This window comes from Pristiophorus japonicus, chromosome 6 (assembly GCF_044704955.1).
Source record: "Pristiophorus japonicus isolate sPriJap1 chromosome 6, sPriJap1.hap1, whole genome shotgun sequence".
In the NCBI taxonomy this organism is placed as follows: domain Eukaryota; kingdom Metazoa; phylum Chordata; class Chondrichthyes; family Pristiophoridae; genus Pristiophorus; species Pristiophorus japonicus.
In genome coordinates this window covers 66170359-66195050 of record NC_091982.1, presented here as the reverse complement: position 1 = coordinate 66195050, position 24692 = coordinate 66170359, and the positions used below count along the sequence as shown (strand labels likewise).

General features: G+C 47.1%; 1 protein-coding gene across 1 annotated transcript in view; it reads left to right on the top strand.

Annotated features, from left to right (window-relative positions):
• Nucleotides 1-24692, top strand: part of LOC139266118 (tripeptidyl-peptidase 2-like) — a 133531-nt gene that overhangs the window by 85612 nt on the left and 23227 nt on the right. The window contains exons 16-21 of the mRNA XM_070883966.1: nt 2065-2171; nt 4037-4191; nt 6262-6378; nt 14999-15099; nt 16303-16399; nt 20810-20947. Coding sequence (XP_070740067.1) covers nt 2065-2171; nt 4037-4191; nt 6262-6378; nt 14999-15099; nt 16303-16399; nt 20810-20947 — 715 coding nt within the window. The remainder of the gene's footprint in view (nt 1-2064; nt 2172-4036; nt 4192-6261; nt 6379-14998; nt 15100-16302; nt 16400-20809; nt 20948-24692) is intronic.

The following is a 24692-nucleotide window of genomic DNA, read 5'->3' as shown; positions in this document are numbered from 1 at the left end:
ACTATGCCCCCTAGTCCTCGACTCCCCAACCAGCGGGAATAGTTTCTCTCTATCTGCACTGTCAGTTCCCCTTAATATTTTGAAATCACCCCTTAACCTTCTAAATTCTCAGGAATAGATCCCTAATTTGTGTCATCTCTCCTTGTAATTTAACCCTTGGCATCCAGATATCATTCTGGTAAACCCATGCTGCACACCCTCCAAGCCCAATATATCCTTCCTAAGATGTGGTGCCCAGAACTGCTCACAGTGATCCAGGTATGGTCTAACCAGGGCTTTGTACAACTGCAGCATAACTTCTTCCTCCTTGATTCTAGTCCTCTAGATAGAAAGACCAGCAATGTTCCCTCTTTTTTTTGGTGCAAGGGCCCTTTAACTGGCTGTGCGCCTCAGTCAAATGTTCATGCAGGTACGGTTTTTCCCCATATAAAAGCTGGTGAGCGGCTTGTCTGGGACCTCCAGACTGCTGTGCGGCCGCGCAGATTAGCGGGAATGTTGAAAGCCTTTTCCATTAGCCTTTTTGATTATTTTCTGTACCTGTCCACGACATTTTAATGATCTATGTACATGTGCCCCTAAGTCTCTTTGAACCTCCACTGTTTTTAGCTTTTCACCATTTAGAAAGTGCCCTGTTCTATCCTTTTCAGGCCCAAATTGGATGACTTCACATTTGCCTACATTGAAATCCGTTTGCCACAGTTTTGCCCATTTGCTTAATCTATTGATAGCTCTTTGTAATTTTATGCTTCCATCTACACTGCCTACAATGCCGCCTATCTTTGTGTCATCGTAAAAATTGGATATGTGGCTTTATATCCCATCATCTAAATCGTTGATAAATACAGTGAAAAGTTGAGGCCCCAACACAGATCCCTGCGGGATACCACTAGTCACATCCTGCCAATCAGAGTACCTGCCCATTATCCCTACTCCCCTACCACTCAGCCAATCTCCTAACCAGGTCAATCATTTACCCTCAATTCCATGTGCTTCAACTTTAGCTAACAGTCTGTGATAAGGGAATTTATTGAATGCCTTCTGGCAGTCCATATATATATCATCCATAGACATTCCCCTGTCCACTACTTAAGTCACCTCTTCAAAAAATTCAGCCAGGTTCGTCGGGCATGGCCTACTCTTTACAAATTCATGCTGGCTCTCTCTGATCAGCTAAAAATTTCCGAGCTGTTCAATCACCCTATCCTTAATTATCGACTCTAGTAATTTCCCAACAACAGATGTTAGTCTAACTGGTCTATACTTCCCTGCTTTCCCTCTCTCACTATTCTTAAAGAGCGGAGCGACATGCACAATTTTCCAATCTAAAGGAACGGTTCCTGAATCTAGAGAACTTTGGAAGATTATAGTTCGGGCATCTGCAATGTGCTCACCCACTTCCTTTAAAACCCTGGGATGGAAACCATCTAGTCCTGGGGATTTGTCACTCTTTAGTGCCATTATTTTCTTCATTACCGTTTTACTTAATTTTGGTGAGTCAATATTAGTTTCCTTTGGATTTCCACCATGCTATCTTCTTCTTCTACTGTAAATACTGATGCAAAGTAATTATTCAACATGTCCACCATTTCCTTATTATCATTTACAATATCTTAGTCCGCCTTCTACCATCCTGGTAGTCGCACGATCCAACGATACTGGGGTTGTTGACCAATCACAGCGATCAGTCTCTATCAATGAGTCTACAATAGACCCAGACACAAGGTGAGGAAAACCCGCAGTGGGGGAGAGCTTTGGGAACCACAGGTCCACAATCTCCTGTTGTCCCCGAGCCATGCCACCCTCCCCACAAGGCACGGCTCACATTACTCACATACTGTGTCCCAAAATGTTGTTTTCTGAACGAATGCATAGCTATCTGGATTGTCACGGTTAATATTAATTATTACAACTGAGGTCATGAGGGGGGAACTGATTGATCAGAATTCCCCAAGCAAGGAAGTCGTATCACTTAGTGATGTGTTGGTCAGCCTTTGCTCACTGTAATTTTGCAGTGTAGATAATGGAACTGTTCTAATTGTTTTTTTTTTGTGTCTGTGGATTTAGTGTAAATGCAGCTTGCGACTACAAACTTGAGGAAAAAAATGTGCACTTCAAGCCTGGAGAGATCAGAAGACACTTCATTGAAGTGCCCCAAGGAGCTACGTGGGCTGGTAGGTGGCACATTTCTGGGAATTTTGAGAGTTTGTATTAATAATGAACTCGATAGCGAACGGATATTGACAAATGAAAGAGAGATCTAATAATCTAGCAACTTATTGATGCGTGTTTTTTATTCGTTCCCTGGATGTGGGCGTCGCTGGCAAGGCCAGCATTTATTGGCTGTTCCTAATTGTCCTGGAGAAGGTGGTGCTGCGCCACCGCTGCAGTCCGTGTGGTGAAGGTGCTATGCACACTGTCTGTCGCGGTGCCTGATTTTGTTACACGTAGAGGGCAGCGAGGGGAAGGACAATGCTTGTTTTCAGGCAATGTTGATTGGGCGAGCTCTGCCTTGGAAGGGTGTGAATGTGCACTTAAAGCAATCAGTAACCAAACTTGGCCTTTCCTGCACACTTCAGCAAGCCTTAAAATGTTTATATATAAATAAATCACGACTGGTGGGTAGACGAGCGAATCCACTCATTCCAGTTGTCGCAATCGGGAACGTGCTGTCTGAAAGGGTGATGGGAGGAGATTCAATAGTAACTTTTAAAAGAGAATTGGATAAATACTTGGAAGGGGAAGAATTTTCAGGGCTATGGGGAAAGTGCAGGGGAGTGGGACTAATTCAATCGCTCTTTCACAGAGTCTGCACAGCTGCGAATGGCTTCCTTCTGTGCTGTATCATTCTCTGATTCTGTGGTTTACTGGCCCAGAATAAATGTTCTGTCCTGTCCTCCCATGAGTACAGGGGTGAAAGGTGGGACATAAAGGCTGGAAAAGACAAGAAGTTGAAAGATGAACAAATTTTTATAATCTTTCTTATCATTCAGATCCAGGCTTGCTCACAAAATGTGAAATGGTTTGAAGTTTGAGAGAATTGTTTTGAAGCCGTAGGGTAGACACAAGATTAGTAGAATAATGAACAAGGCAAAGAACATTCTGCCCTCGGAGGAGGGGTGATGTGAAAGGGAGCCCTGTCACTCCAGGCTTGCAAGTGTTTATGCCCGTCCATCGTGGGCCTGTGTGCGGCACACTTGCAGACAGAATAGTGGCTGTGCGGCTACAGAAATGGTCAGGAAATGTCTTTTAACTTGACCTTTGCAGCAACTGTTGATCTATTCTGCACTCCCATGGAGTGTTTCTTCAAATAAAGAACTCTCATTCATACAGCGCAGCCTCAGTGCCCCAAAGCGCTTTACACCCAAGTACGGTTACTGTTGTTTTGTAGGGAAAGGCGGCAGCCAATTTGCACACAGCAAGATCCCATAAACAACGATGAGATGTGCCGAGATTTTTTTCCTGGTTTCGGTTGAAGGATGATTATTGGGCCCCGGGAGTGTGTCAGTATTTACAGGGGTCCCTGGAAGTGCGTCAGTATTTACAGGGGTCGCTGGAAGTGCGTCATTATTTACAGGGGTCCCTGGAAGTGTGTCAGTATTTATAGGATGCCCCTGGGCATGTGTCAGTATTTACAGAGGGTCCCCGGGAGTGTGTCAATATTTACATGCGGTCTTGAGGAGTGTGTCAGTATTTACAGGGGGTTCCTGGGGGTGTGTCAGTATTTACAGGGGGTCTCGGGGAGTGTGTCAGTATTTACAGGGGGTCTCGGGGAGTGTGTCAGTATTCACAGGGGGTCCCCGGGAGTGTGTCAGTATGTGAGGGATGCTCCTGGGAATTTGTCCGTATTTGGGGGTGAGGAACTCCTGGATGTGGATAAATATTTTTAGGTGTCGCCCAGTTCGAAACCCTCGGCCAAAGAGAGCGAAGCTGTGCTCCGTGTAAGTATGAAAGCAGCGTGACGTTTCGACAATGTATCCGACACAGAATCGCCCTGCTTGACATAACTCAGCCTTACTGGAGACTTGCTTTATTCCAGAGATAAGCCTGACCTCGAAATCGGAAGATAAAACGTCTGAGTTTGTAGTGCACGCTATCCAGCTGCAGAAACAAAAGGCTTTCCGGGTGCACGAGTTCTACAGACACCTACACCTCTCGGAAAAGGCGTCTGCGGTCGATGCTTTCGCAGTCCACGTGAGTGCTGCTCCATCAGCGATGGTGGATTCCTGATTGAGTCGCAAGTGGGCGGGTTGTTGTACACTACTTGTACCGGAGGGGGAATTACAGGCAGCGGCAAGAAGCATGTGTGTGCAGCATACTCTGGCATTGTGCCTTAGCGAGAGAGAGGGAAACTCGGTTCCACTTCCTAACCTGGGACTGGGCTGTCCCTGCAAAGAGCAGCACTCCCAGGGAGTGCCGGCTGCAAATCACAAGCCGGGAGGGAGCCCGTGGTTTGTTAACGTTCTTTAATCCAAGAGCAGAGACTTCAGCTCTCAAGTCCATGAACTGTGCTCCCTGCGACCGTCCGATCGCAGAGTCTGCCGTTACAGGTCTTCAGAACACCTTGCAAGTGGTGAAGGCATCCGCACTACCTGCCACTAATCAGGCAGTATATCCCGCACAAGGACTCTGAGCCGTAGAATAATCCAGGCTCTTCAGCCCGTGTGGTGCTTTGCTCCATATGATCATCATAGGCAGTCCCTCGGAATCGAGGAAGACTTGCTTCCACTCTCAAAGTGAGTTCTCAGGTGACTGAACAGTCCAATACGGGAATTACAGTCTCTGTCACAGGTGGGACAGACAGTGGTCGGAGGAAAGGGTGGGTGGGACTGGTTTGCCGCACGCTCCTTCCGCTGCCTGCGCTTGTTTTCTGCATGCTCTCGGCAATGAGACTCGAGGTGCTCAGCACCCTCCCGGATGCACTTCCTCCACTTAGGGCGGTCTTTGGCCAGGGACTCCTAGGTGTCGGTGGGGATGTTGCATTTTATCAGGGAGGCTTTGAGGGTGTCCTCGAAAAGTTTCCTCTGCCCACCTTGGGCTCGTTTGCCGTGTAGGAGTTCTGAGTAGAGCGCTTGCTTTGGGAGTCTTGTGTCAGGCATGCGAACAATGTGGCCTGCCCAGCAGAGCTGGTCGAGTGTGGTCAGTGCTTCAATGTTGGGGATGTTGGCCTGGTCGAGGACACTAATGTTAGTGTGTCTGTCCTCCCAGGGGCTCCATATGAACCATCTAGTCTAGTGAGGGGATCCCACTCCCCTCATTCCCCATACTGTTCAGTATTTACCAGGGATGAGTGGGTTACAATTATGAACAGAGATTTGGGAAATTAGGGCTGATCTGTACCTCACCTTACCCACCTTTGATCCATATCCATATCCCTTCTGTACCCTGTCCCAACAAAAATATCAATCTCTGTCTTCAAAATTTCTATTGAGCCCCAGCATCCACAACCTTTTATGTTGGGGGTAGAGTTCCAGATTCCCACTCCCCTTTGTATGAAGACATGCTTCCTGACATCACCCCTGAACGGCCTGGCTCTAATTTTAGTGTTATGTTCCCCTGTTCTTCACTAGAATTGAGTAAGTTCAGAGTAGTCTGATAAAAGTCTTCCAGACTCTGAAGGATCACGATAGGTTCAGAACCAGGGGACATAGTCTAAGGATAAGGGGTAAGCCATTTAGGACTGAGATGAGGAGAAACTTCTTCACTCAAAGAGTTGTTAACCTGCGGAATTCCCTACCGCAGAGAGTTGTTGATGCCAGTTCATTGGATATATTCAAGAGGGAGTGAGATGTGACCCTTACAGCTAAAGGGATCAAGGGGTATGGAGAGAAAGCAGGAAAGGGGTACTGAGGTAAATGATCAGCCATGATCTTATTGAAAGGTGGTGCAGGCTCGAAGGGCCGAATGGCCTACTCCTGCACCTATTTTCTATGTTTCTATGATTCTATGATATATAGTGACAGATTGGTTCCACTGGTCTGCAAGAGGGAACACATTTAAGATGATGACAAAAACATTAAAGGGAAGGTGTTACAAAGAAAATGTCATTACAGAGACAGTGGTCAGGATGTGAAATTCCCTGCATCAAACTGATTTTGAAACAGTGGGGGCAAAATGTCCCTTTTTCAGAGGCCTGTTGGCACCTCCACGGGGGCAAGACACTTTTCGACAGTATTCAGTTGTTGAGCAAAGGACATTTGCAGCGTGAGTGACTTTGTTGGATCCTCAGCTCTGTATTTCTGTAACCTGTTATAATCTTTGTAGGAGGAAAAGACCATTGAGATTTGCATTGCACACTGGTGGTCTAGCCTGGGACATGCTGACATCGACTACGTCATTTCATTCCATGGGCTGAAGTGTAACAGTGACACGTTACACATTGTAAGTATTGTCCTCTTTGTTCAGAATGTAAATAAAACGTGCAATCAGCATTGTGCTTGATGTGGATTGTGTTGAGTAACTGAGAAAGACTTGAGTTAATGGAAAATCTGACAATTAGATGACCTTGGTTTCGAAATAAAGATTTGCATTTATATAGTACCTTTCGCAACTTCAGGATGTCCCAAAGCACATTACAGCCAAGTACTTTTGAAGTGCAGTCACTGTTGTAATTTACAAAACACGGCAGACAATTTGCGCACAGCAAGGTCCAACAGACAGCAATGAGATAATGACCAGATAATCTGTTTTTATTGATGTTGGTTGAGGAGCGAAATATGACCAGGGTACCGGGGGAATCTCTCCTGCTCTTCTTCGAAATAGTGCCATGAGATTGTTTACGTCCACCTGAGAGGGTATGTGGTCTAAAATCCCATCCAAAAGCTGGCATCTCCACCAGTGCAGCGCTCCCTCGCCATTGCACTGGAATGTCAGCCTGGATTTTGTGCTCAAGTCTCGAGTGGAACCCACAACCTTCTGATTCGAAGGAGAGCGTGCTACTCACTGAGCCATGGCTAACATAAGATTTTAAAAAGTCAGTTGTAGCACAAGTTCTGTCGACGAAGTGTGATTGTTAAATAGCATTTCGCCTGAAGCGTCGCGAGTTTATGTTCTGGTCGCTGTTTGCAGGTAAAGACCCTCTGGTCCATCGAGCCTGCCCCATACAATTGCGATACCTTGTGTATCACAACACATACACTCCACCCCACCCCAAACCATGAGAGGCAAAAAAACAGATTTTTAAAACCCAGGCCAATTTGGGGGAAAAAAACCTGTGAAATTCTTCTCCGACCCATCGAGGCGATTGAAAGTAGTCCAGGAGATCACTCTGGCCATTACATTCCCTGCAGTACCGACCTTCTGTAAGAGGTGATCTCCGCCACAGCCAGAAACAAATCCAGCTTTTGCTTGAAGGAATTCAGTGAGTCTGCATCCACCGCGTGAGAGGGCAGCTTGTTCCAGAGGTCTACTATTCTCTGAAAAGAACCACCTCCTGATATCTAACCTAGAACGAGCCTTATACAACTTAAATTTGTGCCTCCTGGTCCTACCTAACCTATTTAATTTAAATAAACCATCAGCTGAACACTGTCTATTCGCTTCATTATCTTATATCAGATCCCCCCAAGTCTACGCTGCTCTAAGTTAAAGGGTCCCAACTCTTTTAGCCTATCTCGATAACTAAGATGCTTTAGACATGGAATTAGTCTAGTAGCCCTCTTCTGCACCCTTTCCAGAGCCTCAATATCACCCATCATGTGAGGAGACCAAAACTGGACCCAGTATTCCAAGTGCGGCATGACTTGAGGTCTTGTACAAGGACAAAATAGTACGCCTCGTCTTATACTCAATTGTCCTACGGATACACCCAACACCCTATTTGCTCTAGTTATCGCTGCACGGCATTGCTCATGTACCTTTAAGGATGTATGCACTGGAATGCCCAAATCTCTTTCTATCTCCACCATCTTTAATGCCTTTCCCTGGAGGGTGTATGAATGTTGAACATTTGCCCTACCCACATGCATAACAATGTACTTATCCAAGTTGTACATCATTTTCCAGTCTCCCAACACATTAAGATCTGCCTGAATCAGATGAGCCTCTTCTACAGTTCGAGCATGCACAGATCTTGCTATTATCTGCAAATTTGCAAATTGTGCCGCCAACCCCTGATTCCAGATCATTAATAAAAATAGTAAAAAGCAACGGTCCCAACACTGGTCCCTCGGGACACCACTGGTGACCGGTCTCCAAACAGGTCCAAATCCATCTCTAACTACTCTCTGCCTGCATTCTGCCAGCCAGTTCTGTATCCAACCCAATATATTTTCACTAATACCAGAGGCTCCGATCTTATTGAGAAACCTCTTGTGCGGTACCTTGTCAAAAGCTTTTTGGAAATCTAAGTAGACAATGTCTACTGAGCTTCCTTCATCCACCAACTCTGTAACTTCTTCAAAAAATACAATTAGATTTGTGAGACATGAACTCTTTTTTTTTTATGAAGCCATGTTGGGTGTCCCTAATATGTCCCTCCCTTTCCAAGTATTCACATATTGCATCCCATATGATTCTTTCAAGCATCTTCCCTATTACTGATAAACTGATGGGCCTATCGTTACCCGGGTCTGCCTTGTCACCTTTTTTAAAAATGGGGCTACATTAGCCTCCTTCCAATCTGTAGGAACCATTCCAGAGTGCAGTGAGCTATTAAACATACAGGCCAGGGGCTCACACAGCACATGTCCCATCTCCCGGAGGACCCTCACACAGCATAGGTCCCATCTCCCGAAGAACCCTCACACAGCACATGACCCATCTCCTGGTGGACCCTCGGGTGAATATCATCGGTCCTGCTGCTCTATCTATTTTTACGTTCTTAATTCTTTCTAAAACAATATGCTTATCTATGTTAGTGTTACTAGTAGTATAACTAGTATTATTATGAAAGTCTAATATTTGAGCATCATCTTCAAGGGTGAAGACTGATGCAAAGTACTCATTTAATATTCCCACCATTCCCAGTGAGTCCTTGAACACCCTTCAGTGGCCCAATACAGTCTTTGATAGTTCTCTGACTCTTCACATAACTAAAAAAGCTATTTCCATTACTGCTACTGTTGTCTACAATCCTTTTTTTCATTCGTCTTTTTGCTGATCTAATAGCAGCCTTCGTTTTCTTTAGTTCTTTGTATTCAACCCTATTTATTTGAGTGTTAAATGTCTTTAATTTATAGAAACATTTCTGTTTGCATCTTATTTGTCTTTGTACAGAGCCAGTCAGCCATCTTGGCTTTTTCTTACCACACTTCTTTCTTTTGATTTTGGCTACATGTTTGCTTTCCACATTTTTAATCTAATGCATAAAAACTTTCCATTTATATTCAACATCGGTCGCATCACCACTGAGGAAGGTTAGCCAATTTACCTGTTGCAAATCATCTGCCATTTTGGAGAAGTTTGCCCTTCTGAAATCCAGTACGAGTTGTAGGTTCTCAGTACCTTTAGTTCTACAGGTTGGACCTCCCTTATCCAGAACTCCATTATCCAGAACCACCCTTCCTCCAGAATCATTCCCGGCCACCTGGTGGCACATGCGCAGAACTCCAACATGAACAAATTTAAGTGCTTCCTCGCTGCCGACTCCCGCAATCGCTGGCCTGACCCCACGATCCACCTTCCCCCCACACCCCCCCCCCCCCCCCCCGCGATCTCTCTGCCGCACTCCCAGCCCCAAGCTAGCCAGCCCCGATATCCCCTTGCTCAGTACCTGTACCATCCAATTTAACATGACGCCCCCCCGCCCCCCTTCCGGGAAAATCCCTTATCCAGAACAGGCCAGATCCCGAGGGTTCCGGATATGGGAGGTTCAACCTGTACTAGCCAATTGGGACCGTATAATGTGATCACTGTTGCCCAGATGTTCCCCCACATGAAGGCCTGATAACGAGGTCAGGCTCACTACTAAACACCAGATCCAATATATGATTTTCCCTAGTTACTTCATTAACATATTGAATCAGGAAACAGTCTTGCATATTGTTGTTAATTTTTTCAGCTACACTTCCCCCAACAGCAGGTAAACCATGGTGCCACTGAATGCCAGGAAAATTAAAATCACCCACCAGATAAAGGTGGCATTTTATATTAAAATCATCAGTGACCTGCTTCCATAATAACTCATCACGTTAAAGTGTCTGACCCGGTGGCCTATAACAATTACCGATAATTAATCCCTGCCCGTGAGCTCATCCCACTTGAACCCAGATAGCTCCAGCTGAGCCTGATGAGGCAATGTCAAGCCTCTCTCTAGCTGTTAGATTCTCGCTGATTAAAAATAGCGACCCTACCTCCCCTCTGACCCACCCTATACTTTCTCAAACCCTTGGAGCCCTTTAGGTGAATGTCTGTGCCATCATTGTCATCTAGCCATGGCTCAGAAATACACAATCCGTCTAAATTTTCCAACACAGCATAGGATTGCAATTCTAACAATTTGCCTCTAACACTCCCTACATTTACATAAAATCAATTTAAAGATCTCCCATCTCATTTCTTGAAGTTATTAATTCGTAATTGCTTCCGACCCGGTTCATCTTCATGCTTCGCAACTATGTAGTTATCACTAAGTTTGAACTGATCTGCACTATCCCTGTGCTGAATTAGTTTAAATGCTTTCCGAAAGCAAGCTCAACACCCTCTGCCAGCCTTTTAGCTCCCAAGAAGTTAAGATGGAGGCTGTCCTTCCTAAACAACTTAACTTGTCCAGCGAACACCTCCCAATTATCGATGAAATGAAGCTTCTTTTTGCAGAGGTCCCGAAGCCAGATGTTGAATCCCATGATTGGGCCATTTCTCTCCATTGATCGGGACTTGAGCGGGAAAAGCCCGGAGACTACTGCCCTTGCACCCCTCTGCTGATGGGCATCAATGAGGCTTTTGCAGGTATCCTGCAAAACAAATGGTCTTCTATCCATCATATCGTTAATGCCAATATGTAAACCTACTCCAGTATCTTTACACTCCCCTTTCATCAGTTTATCCACACGATCCCGGAGATCAGCTACCTTGGCCCCTGGGAAACAGAAAACTGCTCTCGATAGCCTTCCCCCCCTACACAGAATGCTGTCTCTGCCTGATGGTGGGGTCCCCTAGCCTTCCCCTCCACAGGGTGCTGTCTCTGCCTGATGGTGGGGTCCCTTGCCTTCCCCCTACAGAGGGTGCTGTCTCTGCCTGATGGTGGGGTCCCCTAGCCTTCCCCCTACACAGGGTGCTGTCTGTGAGCCTGATGATAGGGTCCTCTATGAGGATTGCATGTTGCCTCTTGCTGTTCCTCGGCTGTTCAACCGATGTCTTCTTGGCTTTGCAATCTTTCCCTTGCCTTTTCCTAGATGTTGATATGAGCATTGAGGTTGGGGGTTACTGGTGCTGACCTCACTGCCTGTCGTGTTATCCAAATCACAAAGTGGGGCATACCTGTTTGAAGTAGTAAGAGAACCCAAAGTGATAGAACTGATGCTATCAATATTGGACAATAAAGACTTACTTTTCGTCTCAGTCAGGAAGTCGTCAAAATTCACCAAGAACGTCAATTGCTCAATCTTCTCCTTCAGGGAAATGGTCTCTTGCTGCAGAGACCAAACCCGGACACAATTACTGCAAGTGAAGGTCCTATAATGCTTCACTTTCACACCATGACTCTGTAACGAGACCTTAAAGGTGCACATGGTGCACACGTCACGTTGGTAAAGGTGTACATGGTGCACACCTCACGTTGGCCTCGTCCTCCTTCCCTCTGGGACCCGGGGCTCACCATCCTTCAAGGAATCTACGAGGAAGTAGAAATAAAAGGGAAGCAGCAGAAGGAACAGACAAAAGAAAAAGTAATCCCGACTCCCTCCGCCCCGGCTCCCAGCAGTATATGCCCACACTCTGCTCAAGCCACACTGCGCTGAAGTCAGGCAAAGCAAAAGGTCAAAACTCCCAACAAAAGAGAGCCATATAGTTCACTGTCCATCTGTTTAAAATCCTTTCATTGAATCTTAAACTATCTCTCGTAGGTTTTGTAAGGGCAGCGTCGAATTCTCTGTGCTCTGGGACTTACTGGAGCTTGGAATGGTTGAGGTGGAGACCATTGCCTCTTTTAAGGGAAAATTGGATAAATATTTGAAGCAGGGAAAGATACGGACGAGGCTATGGGAGAAAGAGTGTAAGATAGCCAGACTCATTTTGTTGTGCTCTAGAACAGAGCCAGCACAGATACGAAAGTTAAATGGCCTCCTTCTGAGCTGTAATCGTCTGGTTCCCTGGAGTGTCGAATCTAGACTTGGTGTGATCCTGTGATGTAGTGTCAACAAAGGATGAAAGAACTTAGCAGCCTCGGGGTGTCCAAAAGTGTGTTATTGCCAGTGAAGTACTGAATCCCCTGGGAGGACAGATGCACCAACATTAGTGTCCTCGACCAGGCCAACGGCCCCAGCATCGAAGCACTGACCACACTTGATCAGCTCCGCTGGGCAGGCCACATTGTCCACATGTCCAACACAAGACACCCAAAGCAAGCGCTCTACTCAGAACTCCTTCACGGCAAATGAGCCAAAGGTGGGCAGAGAAAACGCTACAAGGACACCCTCAAAGCCTCCTTGATAAAGTGCAACATCCCCACCGACACCTGGAAGTCCCTGGCCAAAGACCGCCCTAAGTGGAGGAAGTCCATCCGTGAGGATGCTGAGCACCTCGAGTCTCATTGACAAGAGCATGAACCAAGCGTGGGCAACAGAGCGTGTGGCAAATCTGTCCCTTAGCCTCAACGACTCTCTGTCCCACCTGTGACAGAGACTGTGGTTCTCATATTGGACTGTTCAGCCACCTAAGAACTCATTTTTAGAGTGGAAGCAAGTCTTCCTCGATTCTGATGATGATGATGATGACTTTTGGAGTGTAGTCACTTTGTAATGTAGGAAATGAGACAGCCAATTTGCACACAGCAAGCTCCCACAAATATTAAGATAAATAACCAGATACTTTGTTTTTTAATGGTGTTGGTCGAGGGATAAATATCGGCCAAAACACTGGGGAGAATTCCCCTAGTCGTCTTCAAAACAGTGCCATGGAATCTGTTACATCCACCTAATTATATCACATTAATTTCATAGTTCTATATTCCTTGTATGAAAAAAACCCAACATAATATGCCACTCCGTGATGTTGACATGCGATAGATTTTGATACTTCATTTAAGAGCAGGCTTCCAGCAGGATGTCGCACTTTGAAAGCAACTGCTTGCTGACAGCTGTGGAAAGCAGCCCGGAGGCTATTAGACACTTTGGTTTAAGTGGATGGAAAGCTGAGAGTGTTTGTTTACGGTGTCTGGTGAACTCCAAGTGCGACACGATCTATAATTCATACATACGTGTTGAGCAGGGAAATCAAACGCGTTCATCACTTCACAAGCCAGTCGAACGGCCTTGCAGCTAATGCAGGTGGGAACCTGTCATCGGTCGGTTGTGTTTGTATCGCCTGCCTGGCAGACACACAATGGATAAAACCCGCCCACACAATCTCCACACTGATATGTTCGGAAGACTTGCACAATCGTCAGGACAGAACACATTTCCAGGCCCAGGTGCTGTTGATAAATGGCTCGAGCTTCTCCATCTGAACCCCTTAATGTGTTCCTTTGTAACTAGGGTTCCCGACTCAGGTTGAACATAGTCCTAGAGGTTTCGTCACATGACCTCCTGCCTCCCAGCACCCCACCCTGTCAAACAGCTATTTCGTATAGCTAATGAACACTTTTCTCTCTTTGCTCAGTGTCCAAGAGATTAATCTGTAATTCCTGGAACCTATGCAACCCTACTCGTAACACCGACCGGCCAACAGCATCCTGCATCTCTAACGTTCAGTGGGTAGTGCTCTTGCCTCTGAGTCAGAAGATTGTGGGTTCAACACCCAGTCCAGAGCCCTGAGCACAAAATCCAGGCCGACACTCCCAGTGCAGTACTGAGGGAGCGCTGCACTATCACACCGGTGAGACTTAGAGCGAGGCCCTGTCTGCTCTCTCAGGTGGACATAAGGATCCCATGGCACCAACATTCCCACTAAGCTGCACGGCCGTGCAGAAGTCTGGAGGTCCCGAGCAGGCCACTCACCGGCTTTTATATGGGAGAAACCGCGTATGCGTGAATATTTGAATGGGCTATGCAGTCACTTAAAGGGACCACGCACCAAAAAAAAAGGAACATTGCATGGCACTATTTTGAAGAGCAGGAGAGTTATCCCAGGTGTCCTGGTCAATAGTTATCCCTCAACCAACATCGCTAAAACAGATTAGCTGGTCATGATTACCTTGCTGCATTTGGGATCTTGCTGTGAACAGATTGGCTGTTGCATTTCCTACACAACACCACTGGCTACACTTCAAGAAGTGGGTGTAAACCACTTTGGGATGTCCTGAGGCCGTGAAAGGCGCTAAGAAAGGCAAGTTCTTTACTTCTTAACGCTCCTCCTATTGGACAGATGTCTCAAGGCACCTTGCAGGACAGAGAACAAAATGAAGGAGGGAAAGTATCAGGTAGAAGGAGATTGCAGGGCAGAGATCAAAGAGCGGCTGAAAAGGAAAGACTTCAGTAATCTATGAAAGGAGGAGGTAAGCCAGAGGAATTTGGGGAGCGAGTTCCAGAGGAGAGGGTCTGAAAGATTGTCCTCCAATGTTTGGCTTGTCTGGCATGTGAACCTCACTGCCATCATCAGTAGAGAAGCAATCGAAAGAGGCAATCTGTTCAAGAAGGCGGCACACCACCACCTTCTCAGGTGACTAGGGATGGGCAATAAATGCCGGCCTTGCCAGCGATCCCGGAATGAATGAATTATTTTAATGAGGTTTGTGCTCTGAGGTGATTGAACGTGATTACTCAGCACCACTTCCAGTTATATAATGAATGCTGTTCCACAGGAAGCGTAACTGTGTGACATAAATAGACTGTAAAGTTAACGGGCGCTGAGTTGCCTTGTCGGAGAGGCAGAAGTGTTAACCGCATGTGTGATTGTTTCCTTCTAGCACGCGTCGGAAGGTGTTGTACGGTTCGATACCACAGCTTCACTGAAATATGAGGAGATCTCTCCTGTGCTGACCCTGACAAACTGGGTCCAGACCCTTCGGTAATATAAACACTTTACTCAATGTAGATACCTGTGTGAAAACGCCGCAAGTCAGCTGCACCTTTCTGGTGCATTAGTCTAATTAGTTGTTGCTGCACTGCATGTTGCATGGTGCAACACTACCCGAGGGCTTTGTCCTGTAGGACTCTCTTTTTCAGCTGTGGCTCAGTGGGTACCACTCTCGTCTCAGTCAGAAGGTTGTGGAGTCAAGTCCCACTCCAGGGACATGAGCACAAAATTCAGGCTGGCACTCCCAGTGCAGTGATGAGGGAGCGCCACACTGTCGGAGGTGTTGTCTTTCGGATGAAGTGTTAAACCAAGGCCTCAACTGCCCTCTCAGGTAGATGTAAATGATCCCACATCACTATTTTGAGGAAGAACAGGGGAGTTGTCCCTGGTGTCCTGGCCAATATTTATCCCTCAACTAACATCACCAAAAACAGATTATCTGGTCATTATTACATTGCTGTTTGTGGGTGCTTGCTGTTCGCAAATTGGCTGCCGCGTTTCCCACATGACAACATTCCTACACTCCAAAAGTGCTTCATTGGTCATAAAGCGCTTTGGGCTGTTCTGAGGTTGGGAAAGGCGCTGTAGGTTTCCTTTGTTTTTAATCTCTGTATAAGATGAATTTCCTCAGGTGTCCAGTCAGTAGCACGTGGATTAATATTTAAGACAGATCAGCTAATCTTCTGAACTGTTTTGGCAATATTTCTTTCAGAAATTGTTTTTTTTTTAATTCGTTCACAGGATGCGGGCATCGCTGACGAGGCGAGCATTTATTGCCCACCCTAATTGCCCTTGACTGGTTTGTTAGGCCATTTCAGAGGGCATTACTGTGGATTTGGAGTCACATATAGGCCCAGACTGGATTTATTTAATTAACTGAATTTAAATTCCCCAGCTGCCGTGGTGGGATTTGAACTTGTGTCTCCGGATCATTAGTCCAGGCCTCTGGATTACTAGCCCAGTAACAACCATTATGCTACCATTCCCATGCATTTCATTCATCAGATTTGAGAAATGAGACATTCCTTTTCCAAATCAAGCTCCAAAGTTGGGTTTGACTTGATTTAACGCAGAGATGAACCCATTCGTGCTTTTCAGTGATACTTAAGGACTAATGCCTCTGTATTTCAGTGCGCGGGTCTGATTATTTAAAATTATAGACCAAAAAATAAAAGGGTCTACCTCTTTCTACAGGCCTGTGGATGCCAAAACAAGACCTTTAGGCTCCCGTGATGTCCTGCCCCGTAACAGACAACTTTACGAACTTGTTCTGACCTACAATTTCAGCCAGGTAACTAATCGCAGTGCAGTCCGAGTTGAACATTCCTTCTCTGAAGCTGTTTATGAAGATTCATTTGACCAACAATGTTATGGACTGTCTCCAGTTGCATTCGGTGTTCTCCTTTAAGGAAGGATCTCGGGGCAGAAATTCGGTTGCTAACGGCAGCTGGTAACGCCGGCGTTAGGTGTTGACTGGGCAGTGCCTGGTGCAAAATTCGGTTCTGGTTTTCCAGGGGCATACAGAATTGCCGCTCCGCCATGGAAATCATGACGTCAGTTCGTGTGCACCGCCTCGTTGGCGCCAGCCTTGCCAAATTCACTTTTGCTGCCTCTCTTACTGGCTGGTGGCAAACATGCCACAAAAAGTTGGCGTTTGTAAGGTAAGGATTCAAGGGCGGCATTTAAACAGAGTTGTAGCCGGGGCGCAGAGGTTGCGGTCAGTGCAGCGTTTGGTCCTCGCACAGTGCCTAGGTGTTGGCGTGTTGCGTCTCCTGACTACTCAGCTTGACCACTGGGATTTCCCAATCATTGGTGGGCTTCAGGTCGCTGGCATTGGCAACTCGTATCTCGCTGTGACCTCTGCAACTCAATGGGGGCAGTGATTGCACACCACATCGTCCTGCGGCGAAGACTTCAAAGGCGCCGGCTTATGGCGAATGTGTATCCACACCAGAGGACAGGCCCCCGGTGTCGGGGCAGGAGGCCGTATGCACGCAGGGTTTACCGTGCACATTACTCTTACCTTGATATGTCCAAGGAACAATGCATAAGACGGCTCCAGTTCAGCAAGGAGGTGGTGACGGAGCCTGACACTGCTGCTGCCGGAAGGGCTGCTCATCAGAGACTCATCGCGCGTCGATTCCAGTGAATGACACCAGACGAGCTGAATGGCCACCCTATACATCTTGGCATATGCTGAACACATCGCTCCCACCCTGCAAGCCTCCCTGTATATAACACTCAACACAACAATGTCAAAAGACAAAAATTCATTTATTTACCAGAAAAACCATAGTGTGTTGTAGAGAAACACAACATAACGCCATAATCCTCAGCAAATAATCAAACCCACAAGTCCCCTTCAAACATTCCAGGCGACATCCAACTGCAACCATTTGCATGAGTTCATTTTCCAACAAGGTAGCCATCTCTGGCAACTATCAAACAATTGTTTGTTGGTTCATCCAAGTGCAACTATTTGCATGAGTTCAGATTTAAACAAGGTTTAACTAGTCCAGCATCTGTGGTCATCATCACCAGTATAGTTTAATGGGTTTTGCTGAGTGCTTTCCCACCCCTTCCCTTCTCTTTCCCCTCCCCCCATGCCTACTGCTCCTCCTCAATGGGGTCTCAGGACCTGCAGCAAGGCCGGTAGTCAGTTGCTCATTTTGAGCCGCTGCCACACATGATGGCAGAACAGGACGTCCCCGACCAGCTCTGACCCTGGAAGGCCCGGCTGCGCACTGCATCGCCTCAGCATGGGCGGCAGAGAGAGGCAGGTACAAAGGTTCCAATTGGCCCGACATGCTGCTACTCCCCCGGGGCAGAGCCTCAGCATCTGGAGCAATCTGGATGAGCACAGATTACTGCCCTGCTTCGGCAACATTAGGTCCCCATTGAACTGATGGGACCCCAGATACGATGGCAGCAGTCAGTGCGTGCATGGCATCAGTTTGCCTCTGCATTAACACAGACTGCAGCACACCACTGAACTGATTGATGCCACCACGCACTGACGACATGACAGTCTGCAGGCCTACAATAGCGTCGGCCTGGTGCTCAGTGGCTACTGCAACGTCAGCCATAGCCCATGCCACCATGTCTGAGACCCCATGGTCACTTGGTGTATCCGACATCCATTGGTCTCTATCAAGGATGGGCTCAGTAGGCTGCTGAGAAGCAGGTGCAAACCTTGAGGGAGACTCCTCCATCCTTACAGCTAGTGCATCGAGACTCTTGGGCACTCTTGCCAGTGCACCCAGCAGATCGCGGTGCAACCGCAGCGATTGTCTTGTGACAACCTATAATTCTGCCACATCATCAGACTGCTGCTGAGCATTACTCAGGCGCACACTCACCCTCTGGGGAGCTGTCCCACAGGCTTCCCCTCCTACGTGGCATTGCTGCGGGCTGCTGGGTCCTGTCTCATCACCCACCTCCCCGACCACAACTTCCTCCCGAAAGCTGCTGGACCCGCTCTCCGAGGCCACTGCCTCCTGTGTGACGTCCATAGAGGTCTCTTCCTCCTCCTGTGCATCATCTCCCGCAGTCGAAGGCTGACGTGCAGGCTCCGGATCATCTGAATGCACAAAGCCAGAGAAGCGTGGTTACCTGCAGGGGAGGGGGCCAGGACCAGGAAAAGCATTTAGAAGTGCCAGTCTCGTGGAAAGAGCTGAAGGATTGTGGTGGCAAGGCTAAATGCCGCAAAGGAACTCAACATACCGTCACTGTCCCCAGGGGGTCCGGTCTCACCCACCGCACCAACTTGAGTGCCCATCGTGCCGAGATGCGTTCCTCCAACGCAATAATGGCTGGAGGTCAGGGTCCCCTCTGTGGAAATGTATTTTTATCTAAGCTGATACCATACGGTATTTGTGTGCCCTTTGCAATATATATATATCAAAATGGAGTCCTGGCCCTTCCAGAACTTTCTGCATTTTAGCAGTCAGCTTGCATAAACAGCTAAACCTGGTTTGAGATGGCTGATGGCCATCAGACAGTTAGGAGACAAGTCATGCTGAGACAAGTACCCCCCCATGGTGCTTTCATATTGTCTACACTACAGAAGTTCCATGTCACCCCACCCTTATCTTCTAGCCATTATCTCTTGCAGAGACCTCATCCATTTGATGCAAACAGATAAACTGACCAGGAAATTGAACTTTCCTGACACAATACAAGACAGGTGATAGCCCATTACCTATGACTCATGGCGTAATGGCCGGCTGGCCAACTGATAACCCTGACAAAAGGAAATATCTGGATACCATGTCAGGACCAGGATATAGTAATTAACTCTTTATCTGTATTCACTGACTGTGAGACAGAGCAATACACAGGGAGAGGCCATAACTTGGGTTTTACTGTATAAATATCTTGTTAAACTGAACCATTTCGGAGGTGTTCACTTAGCCCTTGACTGAGTGTAACCTGCCCCTTGCTAGCAAGTAAATTAAAGAAACTTCTACCGGAGCTGTAAGTGTCGGAGTCATTCTTTTCGGAGGTCAAGATTTCGACACCTCCTCTGGTCCTCATCTGCTCCCTTCGATTGTGGGCAAGCTTGGTCTGCAAGTGGATGTCAGAGTTCGTGTCCTTCTATCGGTCTGTCCCAAGCGCCTTGCGACAACCTGTAATTCAGTCTCATCATCATGGTTCTGCTGAGCTGTACGTTACAGTATGAGAGTCTTCACAGGTGGAGGGAACTTAGATTAGCTGTGTGTCCTTGGTTTGCCAGTGTTTGAATGAGGGGGCCAGGACCTAACAGTAACAGTGAGGCTACTGTCTTCCACACGTGTATGAAGATTGAGGAGGTAACAAGATGGGGGGTGGGTGTGGAGAACGGATGAGGAAGGTTACCAGCGCTTGCAGGCCCTTGAAGTGGGTGAGGCTGAAAATGCGAACGTTGCATCTCTCCTCACCCACGTAAAGCATGGGGCCCGACTCATTCACATTGAGGACAGACTACACATTGAGCTGACAGCATTGCAGGGTCAGGTTAATGTTAAAGATACTCGCCGTCAGAAGCCGCGTCATGTCGTGCTACTTCTTGCGGCATTGAGTGTCTGTCCTAGGCATCGTGTCACTCGCTGACACTCTTACAGCCGCTTCCCTCCATAGGCGTCGAATGCCCTGTGGATGTGGCCTCCTCCCAGCCCCTGTCCTCAGTAGTTCCCGACGCCTCTCCAGGGCATGAAGGAGTGCATCAATGGAGACGTCCGAGAAGCGATGAGCACGTTGGCGTGCTGCTGCTGCATCTGCCATCCTCACTGTCTGACTGAGTGTGTAGGAAGCAACTATGACCATGAGGCAGTGAGGTGCCCAATCACCGCCTCAGTTCAATGCCGGTGGCGCAGCTCCAAATACATTGGTCAAAAGTGGCAAATCATTAACTGAAAATCATGGCAAATGCTTAACCAATTTTGTAAAAATGCTGCCGTTGCCGCCCCACTTAAAGCCATTTACGGCCTCCAGAGTAGCGTGCAATCCACTTTTCAGGTGGCAAAACTGGCTTTGGCGGTTCCAGGCGGCATTTGCTCGAGGGGCCATATGGCCTGCTCCTGTTTTTATTTCTTCCATTTTTATGTTCACAGTGTGCCGGTGGGTGGTAAAAGGGATGTGTATTGAGTCCAGTCAAATGGGCTTCCTTTACAACTTGTACCTTTTGTTCAGTGTTAATTGGTTTTTTTTTGTGTTATTGCAGGCAAAGTCTGGTGAGGTGATCCCCAGCTGCCCCTTACTGTCCGACTTGCTGTACGAATCGGAGTACGACAGTCAGCTTTGGATGCTCTACGATCAGAACAAGAAGATGGTGGGATCGGGCGACGCTTATCCTGACAGGGTAAGGGCGGAGGTTAAGGATGGAATAATGCAGTCTTGCGCATTCAGCTGACGGAAAGAATCTGACTGAAAAAATGCAAAATCACAGTGAAATGACACCTGGTCCATCGCCGCAGAAGACGCTTGTTAACGAATGCACTATTGAAGGCCGGCACAAGTGGTTCTGACCTCAGAAAGGGGATCACTCCCCTGCAGGAAAGAAGGGAAAGTCAGCCATATCATTAGTCTGCATTTCACACACTGACGGAGAGGATCCACTGCTCCCTCAGCAGGGAGGGTTTTGTAAGACCAGGGGAAAAGAAGGGGGTAACTGGAAAAAGGAAGAACACTTCTGTTAGGCATGCAAGCTTCCACATACTGTAAAATAGAATTACAGAAAGCCTGGAGCCTCAGTTAGAGCCCAGATTCTCTGAAAAAGGTGCATAAGTTTTTATTTAATGCTAATGCAGTCCTCAATAAATTCAGGATCCTAACACGACACACTGAAATGTTATCATCATAGGCGGTCCCTCGAAACGAGGATGACTTGCTTCCACGCCGAAAAGGGATAAGTTCACAGGTGTTTCAATGAAGGACCTAATATTCCAGATCCCGACTACAGTCTGAAGGGTGGAAGATAACGTGTGGTGGCCGTTGCACCCCAGCCACCACACGGGCTTGACAGAGCTAGGTCTTGGTCCAGTGGCAAGGGTTAACCAGGACGACTGGAGATCTGCTTTGCTGCATGGACCTAGTGCGCGCACACATCGCAGTGTGGGCTAGCCCGTGCAGCCCTGGGCCCTCGCCTCTTCTGGGCCCCAAACTCTCGCCTCTCCTGGGCCTCGACCACATCGCTCTACGAACTCTTGCCGCTCCTTCGCCCCAACATCGCAGCTCCTGCTGTACCTGCCCACGCTGCAGTCAGCCGTCGCCCTCCTGTAGCAGCTTGCGCTGCTCCCTGCAGTGGCATGCGCCGCACGCTGCTCCCTCTAATGGCCCCGGCCTGCTGATGGTCTTGCAGTACTGAAATGTGTTGTTAAGAAAGGCTAGAATGCATCCTCATGTGTCTTGGAAATGCCTGAGGTTCCTGTTGTTATGCAGGAAACTGGGCATTTTGTGCACAGTACAACCCAATCCCACAAACGGCCATCGGGTGATTGACCAGTTGGTCGATATTTTTTTCCAGCTGTTAATTGTGGGGTGAATGTTGTCCAGCATACTGGGAGAACTCCCTGCCCTCCTTCAAATAGTGCCACGGGATCTTTACCATCCACTTTAACCAACAGGTAGCCCGAGCCTTGGCATAACTCCTCATCTAAAGGACGGCACCTCCCTTAGTAAGAATGAAAGAAGAAAGACTTGCATTTATATAGCGCCTTTCATGACCACCAGACGTCCCAAATTGCTTTACAACCAATGTAGTACTTTTTGAAAAGTAGTCACTGCTGTAATGTAGGAAATGCAGCAGCCAACTTGTGCACAGCAAGCTCCCATCAACAGCAATGTGATAATGACCAGACAATCCATTTTAGTGATGTTGATTGAGGGATAAATAATTGGTCAGGACACCGGGGTATAACTTCCCTGCTCTTCTTTGGAATAGTGCCATGGGAACTTTTCCGTCCACCTGAGAAGTCAAACGGGGCCTCGCTAAACGTCTCATCTGAAAGACGGCACCTTCGACAATTGCAATCAGGGAGGAGAAGTGTGAAATATTAGATTAAATAAACATAGTGAGAGAGGACGTATTAAGGGGTTTAGCATCTTTGAAAGTGGATAAATCCCAGGCCCGGATGAAATGTATCCCAGGCTGTTAAGAGAAGGAAGTGAGGAAATAGCAGAGCCTCTGACCATCATTTATCAATCCTCCCTTCCACAGGTGTGGTGCCGGTGGACTGCTAACGTTGTACCATTATTTAAAAAGGGAGAAAGGGATAGACCAAGTACTTACAGGCCAGTCAGCCTAACCTCGGTGGTGGGAAAATTGTTGGAAAAAAAGTCTGAGGGACAGGATAAATCTTCGTTTAGAAAGACACTGATTAATCAAGGACAGTCAGCATGGATTTGTTAAGGGAGGGTTGTGTCTAACCTGAATTTTTTGAGGAGGTAACAAGCAGAGTCGATGAGGGTAGTGTATTTGATGTGTATATGGATTTTAGCAAGGCCTTTGATAAGGTCCCACATGGCAGACTGATCACGAAAGTAAAAGCCCATGGGATCCAGGGCAAAATGGCAAGTTTGATCCAAAATTGGCTCAGAGGCAGGAAGCAAAGGGTAATGGCCGATGGGTGTTTTTATGACTGGAAGGCTGTATCCAGTGGGGTTCTGCAGGGCCCAGTACTAGGTCCCTTGCTTTTTGTGGTATAGATCAATGATTTGGACTTGAATGTAGGGGGTATGATTAAGAAGTTTGCAAATGATACAAAAATTGGTTGATGAAGAAAGCTGCAGACTGCAGGAAGATATCAATGTACTGGTCAGGTGGGCAGAACAGTGGCAAATGGAATTCAATCTGGATAAGTGTGAGGTAATGCATTTGGGGAGAGCTAACAAGGAAAGGGTATACACATTAAATGGTAGGACATTGAGGAGTGTAGAGGAACAAAGGGACCTGGGAGTGCATGTCCACAGATCCCTGAAGGTAGCAGGCCATGTAGATAAGGTGGTTAAGAAGGCATATGGAATACTTGCCTTTATTAGCCGAGGCATGGAATACAAGAGCAGGCAAGTTAGGTTTAAATGTATGCAACACTGGTTAGGCCATAGCTGGAGTACTGCGTGCAGTTCTGGTCACCGCCTTACAGGAAAGATGTGATGGCACTGGAAAGGGTGCAGAGGAGATTTACAAGGATATTGTCTGGACTGGAAAATTTTAGCTATGAGGAAAGATTGGATAGGCTGGGTTTGTTTTCTTCGGAACAGAGGAGGCTGAGGGGAGACCTGAGGTGTATAAAATTATGAGGGCCATAGATAGAGTGGATAGGAAGGACCTATTTCCTTTAGCAGAGGGGTCAACAACCAGGGGGCATAGATTTAAAGTAATTGGTGGGAGGTTTAGAGGGAATTTGAGGGGAAATATTTTCACCCAGAGGGTGGTGGGAGTCTGGAACTCACTGCCTGAAAGGGTGGTAGAGGTAGAAACCCTCATAGCTTTTAAAAAGTACTTGGATATGCACTTAAAGTGCTGTAACCTATAGGGCTACGGACCAAGGGTTGGAAAGTGGGAATAGGCTGGATAGCTCTTGGCCAACCTGCACGGACATGACCTTCCCTTAACAAATCCATGCTGACTGTCCTTGATTAATCCGTGCCTTTCTAAATGAAGATTTATCCTGTCCCTCAGAATATTTTCAATAATTTTCCCACCGCCGAGGTTAGGCTGACTGGCCTGTAATTACTCGGTCTATTGCTTTTAAACAACGGTACAACGTTAGCAATCCTCCAGCACCACACCTGTAACTAGAGAGGATTGGAAAATGATGGTCAAAGCCTCTGCTATTTCCTCTCTTGCTTCTCTTAACAACCTGGGATACATTTCATCCGGGCCTGGGGATTTATCCACTTTCAAAGATGCTAAACCCCTTAATACCTCCTCTCTCACTATGTTTATTTCAAGTAATATTTCACTCTCCTCCTCCCTGATTGCAATGTCTGCATCGCCCCTCTCTTTTGTGAAAACAAACGCAAAGTATTCATTAAGAACCATACCCACATCTTCCGCCTCCACGCACACATCCTGGCCAATATTTATCCCTCAACCAATTTCA